The sequence below is a fragment of the Aquarana catesbeiana genome, linkage group LG05, assembly GCF_042186555.1.
Source record: "Aquarana catesbeiana isolate 2022-GZ linkage group LG05, ASM4218655v1, whole genome shotgun sequence".
NCBI classification, from domain to species: domain Eukaryota; kingdom Metazoa; phylum Chordata; class Amphibia; order Anura; family Ranidae; genus Aquarana; species Aquarana catesbeiana.
In genome coordinates, this window is record NC_133328.1 from 539,048,218 (window position 1) to 539,066,606 (window position 18,389).

An 18,389-nucleotide genomic window follows, 5' to 3' on the forward strand; every position below is an offset into this window, starting at 1 on the left:
CTTTACGTATAGGTCCACGATAATGTCCACACAGCAGTATGCTCTCTTGGATCTGTCTATTTCTTAAATTGAATGTTCAGTAGAGAATTATAAAAGAAAACCAGAGCCTCTAGAACAACCTTTCTCAACCCTTTCAGCTCAGAAGAACCCTTGAAATTTTATTTTCCAGTCTTGAGGAACCCCTGATAAAAATGATTATATCTACAACTCATAATACATTAGTGTGATGGTCAGTGGGAAGCATTATCCCCTTACAGATAGTTAGTTTGTTGGTGTCAGTGGAAACTTATCCAAGAGGTAGAAATTGCTTATTGCTCAAGGAACCCTTAGGCTCGGTTCACACTTGTGTGATGCGGGAACCCTGCGAATCCACTGTGGGTTAGCGCATCGCACCCGACTCGCACAGCAGTTCACACTGCCATATGCAAACTGCTGGGAGTGTCAATACATTGTTAATGACACCCCCTTTCACTTTACATATCGCACTGAACTGACAATGAAGTGATCCGATTCTGGTGCGGACCAAAAAAAGGGTCCTGTGCGAGTTTGGTCCGAATGCGTTATCAGCCATACTATCTGTATGGCTGAAATCTCATTGCACGGACATCGCATGTGATTTGCAGTGCGGTGCGTATCACATGCGATCTCGCAGAGCGTGCTGGTGTGAACAGCCAATAAATGAGAAACCCTGCTCCAGAGCATTCTTTCTCAAGATTGCTAAGTGTTCCTCGAGCAGTGAGCAAAATTCTCTGTCAGATGAGTAGCCACTATCGGCAGTGATCTCTTTTAGCGATTTTGTAGAGGGGATCTTTTCAATGACCACAATGTAAGGAGCATTTTTCTAAATCGCACCAATACTCTATGAACTTGTGATATAATAATTTCAAGGGTTCCTCCATGGTAAAAAAATGGCAAGAAAGACTGCTCTAGAGTTTGCTTATGTTATGTATTGTTTTGATTGCATTTCAATGGGTATAAAAAAAAATAAATAAATAAATAAAAAAATCCTCATATACCTAAAGCCCCTCTCGCACATTCGGACTGTTTGTCCATGTTTATCCATTCATAAAGGGATGAAAAATGGACATCAGTGCATCTCTATGGAAAAATAGATGATCATCCATTTATGTCAGTTTACATTCGCATCTGTTTTTTTAAACAGATCAAAGCCCTATTTTTGTTCCATTTAAAAAAAAAAAAAAAATGGATAAAAAAACCCAAAGTAAACAGGCAAACGGTCTTTTTTTGCATTGGTAGTGGATGTAAAAAAACTGATGTAAACTTCAGCTGTTTTTTTTCTTCTCTGCCCATGTGTATGTCTGTCAGAAGCCGGTCATTTGGTTGGCTTCTGTCAGACGTGCATGCTGAAAAACAAGCATGCAACCTACTCCTGTTCTGTGCTCTCAGCCAATGGCAGAGAGTGCTGATCAGAGCGTTCTGGCGGGGGGACCGTCCCCCTGTCGGAACACAACAGCCCGTGGGTGGGGGGGGTAGATCGCTGCACTAACCTTGCATGGTTAGTACTGCGGCTCCCGACCTGAAACTATAGGGTGTACCAGGCTTAACTCTCACTCTAGGCCTAATATCTTTTTTTTTTTTAAAGGAAAATGCAGCAAGTTCTGTTGAGCATTAGTATCAGTAAATGTGCAAGATGTTCTTGCAAATGGAACATAAAAACCTAGAATTCTCAAGTTTCAGCGACGACGGCATTGCCATCAAGCCATTGTGATATCCTTTTGCTAGTTATATTTGAGACCTGAAAATGACAATCTCAATGTTTTTGGATGTCAACCTGGAATAACGGTTTTCAGGATAAGTATGGTGGCACATACTGTGACAAAAACTGAGTGTGGAGTAAATTTTATTAGGTATGTGGCTTACAGGGGGACTTAAGTCGGTTGCATGGAAAAAAAAAATGACGGGTTCGGTTGGAGACACTGTACTAACAATACGAGGTTAGTACAGCGATCTCCCCAATGAGCTGTTGTGTTCTGATTGGGATGGCCCGCAGCCAGAACACTCCGATCGGCGCTCTCTGCCATCGGATGCTGATTTTCCAGCATGCACGTCCAACCCCAGCTTCTGTCGGACAGACCGACATACACATGGGCAGCATCTCAGCTTTTTTTTTTTTTTTCTCTTTTTGAACCTGCAAATGTCTTGTGACACTCTTCCCGTGTGTAAGGGGCTTTAGTGGTTAGCATTTTTTTTTACCTTGCAGCGCTTGTGTCCAACTCGGGACACTATCTGCATGGAATATGCATGTTCTCGCTGTGCTTGCATGGTTTTCCACCCATACTCAAAGACCTGGTCGTAAGTTAATTGACTGACTACTTTGAGTCCCCATGGAGAAAATTGCTATAGAGAGATAAATTAGTTTTAAAAAAATATTGAAATTAAAGGTGTCCAGCAGACATAAGTTGTGCAGGACATTTTTGACAATCAGAACAAAAGTAAAAAAAAATGGACCTAAAAACACTTTCTGAAAATTATTATACCCAGCATAATGGTGTAAAGTGTTGTTGTCACGCTTTGCATATAGGCTAGACCTTTTGTGTGGTGCCATTTTATTTAGAATGACTCTCCAACACTCTGGTGACAACACCTCCACAGTGGAGTACATCACCACACATGGCATACACCTCATGTGAGGCTGGGTTCACACTAACTGTGGCCGAGGTTTACAGCAGGGGGTCCGGTGCACATCCGTTCAGTTTCAGGTGCGAAACGGGTCCAAATTGATGGCTGAATTTGCACCTGAAACAGACCAGAAGACGCACAGGACCCTTCTGCGATTCGAACCCTGTTCCCCCGGAGGTGTGTGAACAGACTCCATTGAGAGCCGGTCACAGGCTCTGTCATGCAAGTTGCATGTGGAGAAACCCCACATGCAATTCACATCAGTGTGAACCCAGCCTAAAGGAAAAAGTCAGATTGGCCTCCTGTGGTGCCTTGGCTGCTCATTCAAAAATACTGTAAGTGGTTTATAATAATAATAATGAGGGAAATTCCACACATTAACGTGTGAACAATACAATAACAAACTGAAAACGTTTAAATGGGGGTCCTTAAAAGATATTTCACGTTTGCAGCAATATAGAATTTTTTTTTTTCCATTTGTCTAAACTGTCCCTATAAAAAGGGGGGAGGGAAAAACCATTTTGGAGATCTCTGCTAATCCTGCCTTTGGCAGCCAGCTATCTGTTCTCCGTTTTCAGCACTGCTAGCCAACATGGCTTAGTTGCTTAACACCTACAAGCCCACTGTGCAAAAAGGACATGTGGGGCTGTTTTAGAAAGAAAATGCCATTGTGGAATGCTTGCAGCAGTTCTCCTATTCGGCATCATCCTGTAGAGTGCAAATATTTTATTTTTTTCCCCTCTTTGAATGAAGTATGTATTTTCTAATAAAAAGATCTATATTCATGCATCCCCCTCTTTAGCGCTTTGTTTCTCTGAATTGGCAAGTATTGTAATGAAGCTGTGTTGGAAGGAAGGACATGGCGCGATCAGTGGGTTTTTTTTTTTTTTTCTTTTTTTTTTTTTAGATCTTAAACAAACACAAGATGGTTCTCAGGAGTTTGTTGATTAAATTACAATGATTACTCTGTGCTCAGCAGTTGGCATCAACAAAGTCAGAAATTACAGCAGATTTGATTTCAGGGGACGCAGCGATAATCTTGTTAGACAGAAATTAAGAATGCTTCAAAGAATTACTTGGAAATCTTTTAAAAGTGCAAGGAGATCCGAAAACTACCTGTTTTTCTTGGCCCAGCCAGAAGAACATTTTAGTAAAACTTTTTTGACCAGGGTGGGTTTTTTTTTTTTTTTTTTTTTTTTGTATATAGCTAGCCATTCCTGTTCTGCAGAGATGTGCAAAAATAGGCAAGTTTTTAACTTTTTGGTAAATGGAACTCTTCATGGCTTCCCTGTGCAGGTTCAGAAAAGCAGCCCCTTGGTGTGGAAATACAGACTAATAGAAACTATTTTCATTTAAAGATGGGCGAGTGTCATTTAAGTGGTAGCCATATATCGGAGTTCATAAAGCTCAGACCACAAGTGTCCTAGAGCTTGCCAGTTGTCTGCAGAACCCATCAATTGTTAGGCTAGCTGTAAACAAAGATTTCTCTTTCAGCCTGTGAAGAGAAATTCAATAGATTGTTCCATCCATGCTAGACAGAGAAGATGGAGGAATCCCCAGTGTTGGTGATTGTATTCAGGCAGTCACAGCACCCAAAATCACTCAAGCAATGACTGCCTTTAATGGGATGCAGTCCTTGTGCAACCAACTAATTAAAAAAAAAAAAAAATAGATAGATAGCATGGCAATGGCAAACGCCTCATCATTTTTGACATTCGAGGGGGAGAAACAGAAGTTCCTCTCACTCTGGGCTCCTTGGTGGGACAGGAGAGCCTGTCCCTGATCATAGCTGCAGCCCTGATCCAGATGTCGCCACCACTTCCTAAGGATGAATATATATTATAACCTAATTCTATATATGTGTACGTCAGTTGGGGAAGTGGTTTGTGTTCTAGAATTTTTTTTTTTTTTTTCTCCATGAAAGGTTCTAAATCAGAAACGTGCTTTATTTAACCCTCTTGTTTTGTTTTCCCACTGGAGACCCAACTGCCAATTGTTTTCTCATTTGAAATTGGCCTTGTTTTGCTTTGTCGGTAGGAATGCATAATGGATGTTGGAGTTTGAGTACCTACAAGTTAATGTGCGTGTTTTAGGCCTCATGCACACTGGACGTAATTACAGCTGCTGTTTTTGGTTTCAGATGTTTCTCTCTGCAGCCAGTAAACTCCCCAGCATGTTATCTTATGTGTCCATGCACACCTATGCTTTTATCTGTGTTATCTGTCTAGGGGGAAAAAAAAAAAAACAAAACTACTGGGGTTTGAAAGGAGTTTTCAGCTGTAAAAACACTCTAACTCTGATAAAAGCTTAAAAATGCTGAAACACGTGGCTATATAAGGTTTTATTTTTGTGTTGTGTGTTTGTTTTGTTTTTTTGGCCATACGTTTTTGTAAGTGTATATAGTGTTGCTAAGAAACACTACTGTAAAAAATGCTGCAAAACTCATTCTACAGCTAATACTGCTGACGTTTTTATAACGTCCATTGTGCATGAGGCCTTATGGTTAAGTGGAACAGTGTTTTGTAAATGAGTATAATCTAATGCAAATGAAGGGTTTGTTCACACCAGCAGTTTTGGGCTGCATTGACTAATGCAACCCCAATGCAAAAAAAAAAAAAAAGTTTTATCTGGCATCCTGTGGTTTCAGTTTCTCAGTGTGCTGGGGGAAAAAAAAAATAAACGGGGACATGCTGCATTTTTCTGCAGCAAGCTCCAATGCGTTGCAATACGCTACATCACAAGTTGGAGCCCTTTCACACTGCAAGCGCCCGGGCGTTGGCGGTAAAGCACCGCTAGTTTCAGCAGCACTTTACCTTCGTTTTTGCAGCTCTTTTTTGGTGTTGGCGGGGAGCTTTTTACCCCTGCTAGCGGGCAAATAAAGGGTGCGAAGCGCCGCAGCCCAGGCGTTTCGCAGGCGCTGCCCATTGATTTCAGTAGGCAGCGGTGCTTTAGGAGCAGTGTGTTCACCTCTCCTAAAGCACTGCAAAGAAGTTGCTTGCAGGACTTTTTTTGACGTCCTGCCAGCGCAGCGCCCCAGTGTGAAAGCACTCGGGCTTTCACACTGGGATTGCAGATGAGGCTTTTTTCAGGCGCTATTTTTAGCGCTAAAGTGCCTGAAAAACGCCTCCAGTGTGAAAGCGGTCTTTTAAAATGCATTTCTAATCATCTTCTTCCTTCTTTTTTTTTTTTTTTTTTTTTTTTTTTTTTCTTACTTCCGGCTCAATCCAAAAATATAGCTTTACATATACTTTAAAAACCGTGTGTGTTCTATGGTTTTCTTTTTCTAGTGATTGTATTTGAAACTATCTTAGCCCAGCATTTTGTAGATCCCTTCTTCCAACGAATGCTTCTAACTGATCAAATCTTATAATTTTAAAAGAAACAATAATGGCAAGAAAATGAAAACTCCCCAAATGTTGAAAATCCATCAAAAGGCAGTCCGTCATGAAGCTTTTTTTTTTTTTTTTCTGCTGGTCTCCAGATCAGTGGAGATTTATAGCAGACATTTAATTGTTGCGGATTAGGCGGAGGAAGGCAGCGAAGGGATTAAACATTGCAAAAGACACTTTGTTTTTTCTGTTACCTGTAACATTGTGCTGTATGCGCTGTCTTGTGCTGTGCCAGGAAACTGGTTTATATGGAACACTGCGGACTGTGCCGGTTGGCACTGTCACTTTACTGGCTATTGTTGTATAGTTGACAGATGGTAAATGCATTGATAGCGGGTGTTAAGCTAATCTCCCTTTTGACTGCCTGCGGTGTCTTAGATAATAGTGTAAATGAGGAATTGTCCTCTGACTCCAGTTGCTGTTTTCTTTTCCAGACCACAAAGGCATTTCTTCCGAAAATGATGGACATGAACCATGGGCACATTGTTACTGTTGCCAGTTCGCTGGGGTTATTTAGTACCGCAGGTGTAGAGGTAAGTAGTATTATTAATTTATTATTCAGGATTTATGTAGTACCCAACAGTTTGCACAGTGCATTACGAATTAATAGGTTATCGTATAGTTGCAATACAATTGAAGACAGGTGTTAGGTGTGCCCTGCTCGTGCAGGCTTACAATCTAGGGGCTAGTGATACAAAAGGTAGTAACTGTAAAGGTTCTTTCACACCGACTCGTCCACGGGGATCAATCCACTGATCCCCGCTGAGCAGGCGGATGACAGGTCCATCTCTGCTCACTGTGCAGAGATGAACCTGTAAGAGCCCTGCTCTCCTTTATGGAATATTGGATGAAAACGGACCGCCTGTCTGTTTTTCATCCGATCTGATCCTCCAGGCGGATAGAAAATAGGGCTTCCATCTATCTGGATTTGACGGACAGGATCGGACCGGATATGCGCATAGAGGTGAAGGGAGCATCCAATCAGATCCGCCTGAAAAACTGACAGGCGGACCTGATCATGGCACCCATGTGAAAGGGGCCTATGTCTGGCAATAAGTTGATGGAGAAAGCCAGCGACCCAATCAAAGAGGGGGGGGGGGGGATTCCCCCATTCCCCCATTCACATATGCGAGGTGGATGGTGGAAACCTCCCTGCTGTCTTGTAATTCTGAAGGCGGGACTCCTTCGCAAGACTGATACAAGGCTCTGAATGCAACCGATCAGTCCTGCATGATTGTAGAGTCATTGATGTGCATGAAGATCCGTGCAGCTGTCAGCCTGTCATTGATGTTTTTTTTTTTTTTTTTTTCCTTCTCTTTCCATGGGTGGAAGAAAAGAAAATCGTTCTTCCCCCGCTTATGTATTCTGCTGGCTGGGGGACAAGGAGCCTTCCTGGCTGGCAACAGTAGCAGTGGTTGTACCCAATTCGATTAATGAATCTACGGGTACGATAAGTCTGACCATGCATGGATCAAAATTTGATGCGGTGCAACTTTTGATCTGGTTAAAAAAATGGTCCTGTGCAAGTTTGGTGCGGTGCAAATTTAATCTCCATTTATACTCGGTCTCTTCAAAATTTTGCATTAAATTTGCACCTACCACAACAGAAAACACATTGTGAAATCGCATCAGATTCACACCGTGTCCGTGTGAACCTGGACTGAGAAAAGTTGTAGGTTGTGGCAGAAAATCGTTTAAGCTAGCCAGCATGATGTTTGTCGCTCAAGGTGACCACTGAGTGGTGAAGTACCTCATAAACAGTGGAGTCGATGTATATGTGTCAAAATCGCATGCATCAGATTATCACATTTTCTTTCTTTTCTAATCTTGCCACTTATGGATTGCCTTTATCTCCTTAATGTGAATTCATAAATGTATATGCCAATGCGTGGATTTTTAAGTATATCTCCCTCTCTCTACAACACAGGATTACTGCGCTAGCAAGTTCGGTGCTGTGGGTTTCCACGAGTCGCTCAGCCATGAACTGAAAGCTGCAGACAAAGATGGGATTAAAACTACTTTGGTTTGTCCCTATCTGGTGGACACAGGCATGTTTCGAGGTTGCAGAATCAGGTTAGTTCATATAAAAGCTTTTAGTAATAAGTCCTTCATGTAGTTGTGTTGTGCGTCCATCTGTCCTAAAAGAAATTATTCTGAAATGTAAAGCGCACTTATTTATATGTCTGCAATAAAATAACCACATGGCTAGGTATAGATTGCATGTATGTCACTGAAATGACAGCATGTTGGATTTTCAGTGTCTTCTATAGGGAAATGGTTCTCTTAATTGGTACAATTCAGAGCTGCCAAAGAACTTTAGTGGCCAGAGGTACCCACACATGGGGTGAAAGAGAGGATTATTTTTATTGCTAGTCCCCTTGACAATCAACCCATATATGTGGCGGGAATCCTTCCTCCTTAGTGGTCACTGTGATCAGGAGTCGTTGGGGTGGGATCCAGATCTTACAGAGACCAGGAGCATTCTTGGATAGCTCAGTCAGTGTGCTGGGAGTGTGCAGTGAGCCTGCTCTTGGCACCGAAATATCAGCTTTCATGGACGATGTGTTAGGCTTCATGCACCCGAGACGCCAGTGCAAACTCTGCTGAACACATGTTTTTAAAAGCTGAAACCGGCATTTAGAAACCGCGTTTTACCGCGTTTGCGTCTAGAAGCGTCTGCAGAGAATGACATTTTGCAACCCAACTTTGGGGCCCCGTATCTCGGGGCCACTTGGTGCTAGGAACCCCAAATCTGGTGTGCTAACACAGTGGAACTAGCACTACACTATATCCATATTTATATTTGGGGGTCCTAGCACTAAGTGGCCCTGAGATACGGGGCCCCAAAGTCGGGTTGCAAAGTGTCAAGCACTTCTGCAGCAGAGAATGTCATTTTCAGACCTAACTTTGGGGCCCCATATCCCGGGGCCACTTAGTGCTAGGAACCCCATATGGATATGTTGTAGTGTTTGTTCCACTGTGTTAGGAACACCAAATTTGGTGTGCTATCACCAAGTGACCCCGAGATATGGGGCCCTAAAGTCGGGTTGCAAAATGTCATTCTCTGCTGCAGTTTACCATCATATTTCTGTTTTCTGGTCCAAAAAAATAGGGTTCCTTTTTAAAAACACTTATAAACGCAAACGTGGCTAAACACGGTACCGGCGTTTGGCGTCTGAAACGTGGAAAACGTTTGCGTCTGAACCCATTTTTTTGCTTCTGGAAAAACGAGGTTAAAGTTGAACGCATCTGCCTAAAAACGCCAAAAAACGAGACTGTGTACATGGACACATAGGATAACATTGAATGAGTTCAGGGGCAGTTGAAAAAAGTGTCCAACTGCCTCTGAACGCGCGTTTCACAGCGTCTCGTGTGCATGAGGCCTTAAAGTGTTCACCTTTTTTAAAGAAAAAATGTAGTACTTTATCATTTTCGCTAAATTTCACTTGCTATTTAAGTTGCACTTGTAATTGTTTGTAAAGGTGTTGTAAAATGTAATACTTACTATTCTGCAATGGTTTTGCACAGAGTGGCACCGAACATCCTCTTCTGGGGCCCCCTGCCGGCACTCTTGGCTTCTCCTTTTCTCCAAGTGCTCCATAGCAAGCTGCTTTCTCTGGGGCACTTGTTTGGGCTTGATCCCAAGCCGGGCTGTGTGCGTCCATAGACACGCACAGTGCATCTCAGCCCTCCCTCCTTGCAGGCTTTGACTGACAGCAGCAGTAGCCAATGGCTCTCGCTGCTACCAAGTCTTCTGTGAGAAGAGCTACAATAGATGCGCACAGTGCTGGCTCGAAATCGGGCTCGGGTAAGTCGGACAATGAGCAAGCAATAGCAGACTCTCTCAGTATGTAATACGTGAGCTGCTATACATGCATTGAAATGATTTGTCTCAAATACAAAGTGATAAAGCGTGCTCTAACCTATAGTGGACTACCACCATAGTCCTATCACCATATGCATAGTTATTCTGTTATATGTCGAATGTAGGCCTTTCCCTCAAACGCCTCCAATATAACACACTGTTGTTGCCTCTTCGCCTCTTCAGTTCAAAATTAAACTCGCACATCTAACTCACACGTCTGTGTTCCCAGAAGAATTGCCTCCAGCAATCACACTATAGCCCTGGGATTGCAGGGTGACTACTTGCGGCTGGAGGACCTGGGACCACAGATGTGTGAGTTAGCAATGAGAAATGAATTTTAAACCTTAGTGGAGCAGTTTCAACACTATTCTTTATTTGAGGTGATTGGAGGAAAGTGCTTCACCATTATAACGCACGTGCATCTGCGCACACACCAGCGATTTTCTTTGCACGCATAAAAACAGGGAAGGTTTCAGACTTCTTAGTAGCAGTCTTTGCTCATGCACAGATGACCGGAAAAACAGCAGATGTGCCGCAAGGCTTTCTAGGGACCTGAGCCCTGTGGCCACATCTTCACAGGAGGCGGGGAGAAAATCTTGCCTAGGCAACAATTGTGTAAATGCTGCTTTTGCAGCACAAATAAATCGCTTTTAAAAAATTCCTGTTTATAAGGGAGGGAGTGGGGAGGAGGCAGGGCAACACAGTATGCCCTTTAAGGTGAAGGTCTACTTCAGGCAATTTTTTTTTATTTTGGCCAATGGAAAGAGTGTTGAATGCTAAAAATGAATACCTGAAATATGCCTGAAAAAAACCGTCACACACTTGATTTGAACATTTTACAGGTTTGGTTTTCCCATTGAAGTCTTTGGGTCCAAAAATGCCCACATCTGCCTTAAATGTAGCTCATGTAGGTCTTTGGAGCACCAGGCATTGAACTACAGGCATCTGAGCCTGTAGTGGGTATGTCAGCCGGTTCCTACAGAAGCCCGCCGTTTGGCCGGCTTCTTTCGGACGAGCATGCTGGGAAAACCAGCAGCCGACCAACTCCCAATATGGCTGAGAGCACTGACCGGAGTTTTCTGGTGGGTCTGTCAGAACACAACCGCTCAGCAGTGGAGATCGCTGGACTAATTCCAGGCTGTTAGTGAAAGGAGCTGTCAGGGTTTTTTTTTGTTAGTTTTTTTTGGGTTTAATGAAAAAAAAAAAGCGTGTACAGGGTTTAAGGGTTTGCAAATATTTCTGGAATCCCTTTCTAATCCCATTTGAGTTGGTAGCTGGGCGTTAAAATCCAGTTACATAAAGGGCTTCTCATTTAGTATAAACTTCTGCTGGAGATTTGGGTAGGCATGAGATTTAAGGGTCGGTCAGACTAGGGATTCAACTTTTAGGCCCCTTTCACATGAGGCGGACTCCGTTTCTACGGAGCCCGCCTCGGTCCGCCGGCTCAGCGGGAGATCTGTCCGTTGATCTCCGCTGAGCCGGCGGATGACAGGTCCCTCTCTGCTCACTGAGCGGGGAGGGGCTTGTCAGGCGCCGCTGCCGCCTATGGAGGGATCGGACGAAAACGGACAGCGTGTCCGTTTTCGTCAGATCTCACCCGATCCGATCCGCCAGCGACGGATCTGGACGTAGAGCCATCCGTCTGCTTTTAGCAGGTCGGACGGGGTCGGATGTCAGCGGACATGTCTCCGCTGACATCCGACGCTCCATAGGCTAACATAGATCGCCCGTTCAGGTCCGCCGTCAAAACTGACAGGCGGAACTGAACGGTCCGATCGTGTGAAAGGGGCCTTAGAGTCATGCATTCATTTCTCTAGTGTGAATTGTGTAATATATGATTTGGTGTGTTGAAACTCTGGTGGCAAAACTCCATTGCCAAAAACTTTTTTAAGAAGCCAATGACTAATCTGCTGCCAAGATGCTATTGGACATTTATGTACGAGGGTTTTCCACGTTCTTGCTGGTAATGACACTTGCATACAGAATTGGCACTTTCTGTGGACTGTTACAAAGTCCTGTTCTTTCCTTGTTCCACCTCTGCCCAGAAAATGGTAAAATCCCAACATGGGCTATACAAATTCAGCTTCCTTCGGAGTGCCTATGCTGCTCCCATGGGAGTGCAGCCCCAGAAGGTCTTTTAGCTTTATTGCCCTGGAACTAGCATGCAACCAATTCTAGCCAAAGCTTTCCTCCTCCTACATCGCATGCCCAAGAATTTCAAGCCTTATTCTGTATTTTGCATGTATGGTTGTTTAATAGTGTTTACTGTATCTGAAATCTAAGCAGCAGCTCCATATTTCCAAAGCATCTGTCACTTTAAATGTATGTTATGTTTGCTACTAATGTACAGTTTATTTCCAAATCGGTTAGCAGATACTGTTATCTATATAATATTTTCAAATGTATATTCGCTGAGCAAAACCAGACAATGCCTAATGGGCAGCCAACCAGCTTTCATCCAGGTGCACCTCATTATTCTATGCTGTTATGAAGGATTGAAACAGACCTGGAGATGGAATGTGTAAATAAAACTCACTGAAACATTTTATCTTTTCAGGAAAGAAATCGAGCCTTTCCTCCCGCCCTTGAAACCAGATTACTGTGTGAAGCAGGCCATGAGAGCAATCCTTACAGACCAGCCGATGATCTGTACGCCTCGTCTCATGTATATTGTGACCTGCATGAAAAGGTAATGGGCTTATCCCCACCCAGTGCATTGTGCTTTTCTGGAAAAATATTGACTGCTTACCCACCATGCTGCTGGTCTCAAAGCCCTGTTGAGGGCAAATTAAGACCAGGGGACTCCAATTATGGCCCTGCGTAGTTTGGAGATCCCTGCGTTAGACAATCAAACTTGTTAAAAAAAAAACAAAGTTTTGAATGGAACAGTAGAATGGAAGGTAGAGTAAAACCTTGGTTTGAGAGCATTTGGCAAGACGAGTACATTTTTAATAAATTTTGACCTGATATACAAGCGATGTCTTGATATACAAGTAGCGTCATGTCAGAACTGTGTAGTAAAATAGAAGAGAGGCGTCTCTAAATGTAGCAATACAGTTACATTTAATGAAGGTACAACATTTAGAAACTCGCATGGTTGATGATTAAAACAGGCACATCTAAGTATGCAGGCATCCGGGATAAAGCTATCCACATAGACCATCCTCCTCACCACCATTGACGTCGTTCCTGTCACGTTGAGCTCCACGATCAAGCACGCCTCGCTTTCAGATCGCTCTACTGCAGGGTAGTCTTCCCGGTCACGATTGCAGACAGCTTTACACCAGATGCCTGCATACTTGGATGTCTCTTTTAATCATTAACCATGTGAGTTGCTAAATGTTGCACCTTCATTAAATGTAACCATAATGCTTAGAGGAGCTTCTCTTTTATTGGCTCCTGCTGGATTTTGCCTCCAATCCCCCTGTGGAGGCTTCCATTTGTAAATGGACATTTTATGTGACACAGCCTATCACATTGCTATAATCTTTTTATATGGACTATAAACTGAAGGACTTATGAATAAATCGTTGTGGAACAAATCTTTTGACTTTCCTCCATTTCTTATGTGTAAATTTGCTTTGATATACAAGTGCTTTGGATTACAAGCATGCTTCCAGAACGAATTATGCTCGCAATCCAAGCTTTTAGTGTACTGTCAATGCCTCTGGAGAGGGCTACGGTAAAGTGAACCTGTTGCTTTGCCCTACAAAAAAAAGTCAAACCAAAGGTTTTCTGATCAGACATTATGGATTCTTGATTCCAGCTTAAAGTAAGTGGCAAGCATAGACTACAATCTAGGTGGCCTCCTGTAATACTGGCCAGCCAGAGTGCTTACCACACAAATTTAAAAAAAAAAAAAAAAAACTTCTGACAAGAATGGTACATATTATTTATAGTGTAGTCTCTGTTAAGGGAGATTGAATTTATTTATTTTTTCCTCCTACAAATGACCATTCAGGGGCATAATGTGATAATGCAGGCTGGCTGTGGTCATTACTTCCAGACTGGAGGTTAAAGGTAATTTTAAAGAATACCTGTCATGAGAGAAATACAGAGACTTGTGCTCCTGACAACCTTTCATAAAATGCTATTTGCCCATTATTTTAAACCCCTGGGTTTAGTACTGTTCCATTCACCATACTGAATTAAATCTGCACACAAGGAAAGACTAGGAAAAGTTATTGTAAATTCTTGGCACCTTTTGTTTAGTGGTCGAGGCCTGTGCGAGACCTATAGCTTAAGTATTTATGAACACTGGAGTGCTGCCTATATAAAGTAAAACCTTGGATTGCGAACATAATTTGTTTCAGAAACATGCTTGTAATCCAAAGCACTCGTATATCAAAGCTAATTTCCCCATAAGAAATAATGGAAACTCCAAAATGATTCATTCCATAACCACAAAAAAAGTGTCAATAGGGAATGCATAAAGCAGAATCCAGCAGGTGCTACAGGGTATGAAGGAAAAGAGTGGTGCCTCCTAGGTGTAGCAATATGGTTACATTTAATGAAGGTACAACACTTAGCAACTCACATGGTTGATGATTAAAACAAGCACATCTAAGTATGCAGGCATCCAGGGTAAAGCTGCCCACATAGACCGTCCACCGCATTGCCAATGCCATTGACGTCATCCCTTCGAGCCCTTCAAGCCCCACTTTTAGATTGCTCTACCGCAATCATGACTGGGAAGACTACCCTGCAGTAGAGCAATCTAAAAGTGAGGCTTGAAGTGCTCGTCGAAGGGATGATGTCAATGGCGATACGGTGGACAGCTTTACCCCGGATGCCTGCATACTTAGATGTGCCTGTTTTAATCGTCGACTATGCGAGTTGCTAAATGTTGTACCTTCATTAAATGTAACCCTATTCTACACTTAAAGGTGCCTCTCTTACTTGAGTCTAAAAGAAGTTAAATATTAACACTTTGCTAGTTAAACTTTTGTCCATAACATCCCTGTTCCTCCTGTGACATGGACGGCCCCTCTTAATGAAGTAGCACTGAAGTCATATCAATACATTACAAATCTCACAGAAGTGGTTGAAGTCTGACTTTAAATCACACTACTTTAAATCGTACCTGGTGTGACCGCTGGCTTCTACTCAGTTGCTACTCGTATTGCAAAACATCGCTCGTTTATCAAGCTTATAAAAAAAAAAAAAAAAAATTGTGCCTGTCTTGTAAAATGCGTGCAGGCCAAGTTACTTGCAATACAAGGTTCGACTGTATTTCTAAAAAACAAAAATGCTAAAATTCTATAATATATAGGAAGGGCGTGAGCTTGTAAGCTTGAAACGGTAATCGTGGAATACCTTGTATTTATATGAACAATCGGTTCAATAAATGTTTGTGCAGCAATCCTTTGACTTAATAATGATTATTTTATTATATCTTTTCATGTGACAACACTGAAGAAATTAGACTTTGCTACAATGTAAATTAGTGAGTGTACAGCTTGTATAACAGTGTAAATTTGCTGTCCCCTCAAAATAACTCAACACACAGCCATTAATGTCTAAACCGCTGGCAACAAAAGTGAGTACACCACTAAGTGAAAATGTCCAAATTGGGCCCAATTAGCCATTTTCCCTTCCTGGTGTCACGTGACTTGTTAATGTTACAAGGTCTCGTGTGTGTGTGTGAGCAGCTGTGTTAAATTTGGTGTTATCGCTCTCACTCTCTCATACTGGTCACTGGAAGTTCAACATGGTACCTCATGTCAAAGAACTCTCTGAGGATCTGTAAAAAAGAATTGTTGCTCTACATAAAGATGACCTAGGCTATAAGAAGATTGCCAAGACCTTGAAACTGAGCTGCAGCACGGTGGCCAAGACAATACCAGGACAAGTTTCACACAACAGGCCTCACAATGGTCGACTAAAGAAGTTAAGTGCACATTCTCAGCGCCATATCCAGAGGTTGTCTTTGGGACATAGTCATATGAGTGCTGCCAGCATTGCTGCAGAGGTTGAAGGGGTGGGGGGGTCAGCCTGTCAGTGCTCAGACCATATGCCGCACACTGCTTCAAACTGGTCTGCATGGCTGTCATCCCAGAAGGAAGCCTCTTCTAAAGATGATGCACAAGAAAGCCCACAAACAATTTGCTGAAAACAAGCAGACTAAGAACATGGATTACTGGAAGCATGTCCTGTGGTCTGATGAGGCCAAGATAAACTTATTTAGTTCAGATGGTGTCAAGCATGTGTGGTAGCAACCAGGTGAGGAGTACAAAGACAAGTGTGTCTTGCCTACAGTAAAGCATGGTGGTGGGAGTGTCATGGTTTGGGGCTGCATGAGTGCTGCCGGCACTGGGAGCTACAGTTCATTGAGGGGGCCTATTAATGCCAACATGTTCTGTGACATACTGAAGCAGAGCATGATCCCCTCCCTTTGGAGACTGGGCAGTATGCCAACATAATGACTCCAAACACACCTCCAAGACAACTGGCTTGCTAAAGAAGCTGAGGGTAAAGGTGATGGACTGGCTAAGAATGTCTCCAAACCTAAACCCTATTGAGCATCTGTGGGGCATCCTCAAATGGAAGGTGGAGGAGTGCAAGGTCTCTAACACCCACCAGCTCCGTAATGTCATCATGGAGGAGTGGAAGAGGACTCCAGTGGCAACCTATGAAGCTCAGATGAACTCCATGCTGAAGAGGTTTAAGGCAGTGCTGGAAAATAATGGTGGCAATATTGAAATTTTCACTTGGGGTGTACTCACTTTTGTTGCCAGTGGTTTAGACATTAATAGATGTGTGTTGAGTTATTTTGAGGGGACAGCAAATTTACACTGTTATACAAACTGTACACTCACTACTTTACATTGTAGCAAAGTGTAATTTCTTCAGTCTTGTCACATGAAAAGATATGATAATACATTTCCAAAAATATGAGTGGTGTACTTACTATTGTGAGATGGTGTGTAACATAATTTTTTTTTTTTAACTGTTCAAATTCAAAGGATTGACAGCAAATAGGAAACGTTTTCACATTTCCTTGAAAGAAAAAAAAAAATTGTAACAATTTTAATTACTATATACTAATTCATTCCAGTTCACCTCAGTGGAGTAAACATTGACTGCAGATGAGCTCTGATGTTTTGTAGAAAAATTCAGCCGGTTCATATTTTTCCCACTACTCATTTGAAGCCAGAAATTGCAGTGTAAACAAGGCACATCGAGAGGGAAAAAAAAAGTTTTCTATGTGCCCTTGTGTTTTTGACTAATGTTGGTCATGTGCAGAAAGATGCCAGTCACCACACATAATGTAAACAGTCCTGTGGTAAAAACATGGCCTGGTTTTTTTTTTTTTGTTTTTTAATATTCCAATGAGGCTACCAGTTGTAGTAATGTGCAGGAGGGATTGAGGGGTGGCTCCAAGGTTTTTTTTTTTTTTTACAACAGATGCTGGTTGAAAGCGTACTAGATTTCTGGGTTAACAAAGAACTCTACGGGGTATGTGAACATGTATGCAATCACCTCAGTGTGTCCGCTTTCAGCATTTCCTGCCTGAGTATCACTATTAAGTGACCCCAGGGTACTTTTAGGCAAAGGCCTCAGGATACTTTTAGGTTTGTGTGTAGTTCTCTTCTATAAGGTCTTCACTTGATCTGATTGGCTTGTTTATTCATATTCAGAGCATTGCAAAATACAGTAATCCATAGACACAAATCAGAATTTAATGGAGCTGTCTGCAATTGAGTAAAAGTTTGGCTATGCGACACATTGTGTTGTGAATTATTTTGCTTTAGTGATGAGCTGTTTTTTTTTTCTTTCTTTCTTTCCTTCTTTCTTTTGCAGCATCCTGCCGTTTGAAGCCGTGGTCTGTATGTACCGGTTCCTCGGAGCAGACAAGTGCATGTACCCTTTCATTGCTCAGCGGAAACAAGCCACAAACAACAATGAAGCTAAAAATGGAATATAAATTTCCTTAATTATTTAGTGTAATATTTTTTTTTTTTGTCTTGTGATTAGACTGATCTTTTATTGTTGAACAGTCAACACATTTTAAGACTTATTCAGAAAAGGCACTTGTGCGACAGATTTACATATGGGACTACTTCCTTCCTTTTTTTTTTTTTTTTTTTTCCCCCTTACACTACGTCTCAACTTCTCTTTTTACTCGTGGCTGGACTCTGAATTCATATGTGATTCTTCAATTTTTGTTTTACACACTGTAAATTTGGAAAGAGAAAATGTGACCAACTAAAGACCTACGATGAGCTTAAATGTAGCAATAAACTGTTTCTGTAGAGCTACTGTAAAGCCAGTTTCTACAAATGCACTGTTACATTAGCTTGCTTTAAAGAAAAGAGAGGATCAATAAAACTGCAGATCTAAAACCTTAGAACAAATTAAGATGTCTGTGTAGCAACTTGCTGCTTAACTGTATTTAAGCCTTTTTTTTTTTTTTTTTTTCCCTAGTAACTTTTAAAGTATACTTTTTTAAAGCACTGTGAGCTGGATCTTTATGCAAACTGGGGCAAAGAATT

General features: G+C 42.1%; 1 protein-coding gene across 1 annotated transcript in view; it reads left to right on the forward strand.

Moving 5' to 3' along the window:
* RDH10 (retinol dehydrogenase 10) overlaps nt 1-17,993 on the forward strand; it is a 40,498-nt gene extending 22,505 nt beyond the window's left edge. Inside the window, exons 3-6 of the mRNA XM_073631804.1 lie at nt 6,464-6,562; nt 7,957-8,102; nt 12,452-12,583; nt 17,698-17,993. Of these exons, the coding sequence (XP_073487905.1) occupies nt 6,464-6,562; nt 7,957-8,102; nt 12,452-12,583; nt 17,698-17,821 (501 nt within the window). The 3' untranslated portion in view covers nt 17,822-17,993. The remainder of the gene's footprint in view (nt 1-6,463; nt 6,563-7,956; nt 8,103-12,451; nt 12,584-17,697) is intronic.
* The last annotated feature ends 396 nt before the right edge of the window (nt 17,994-18,389 follow it).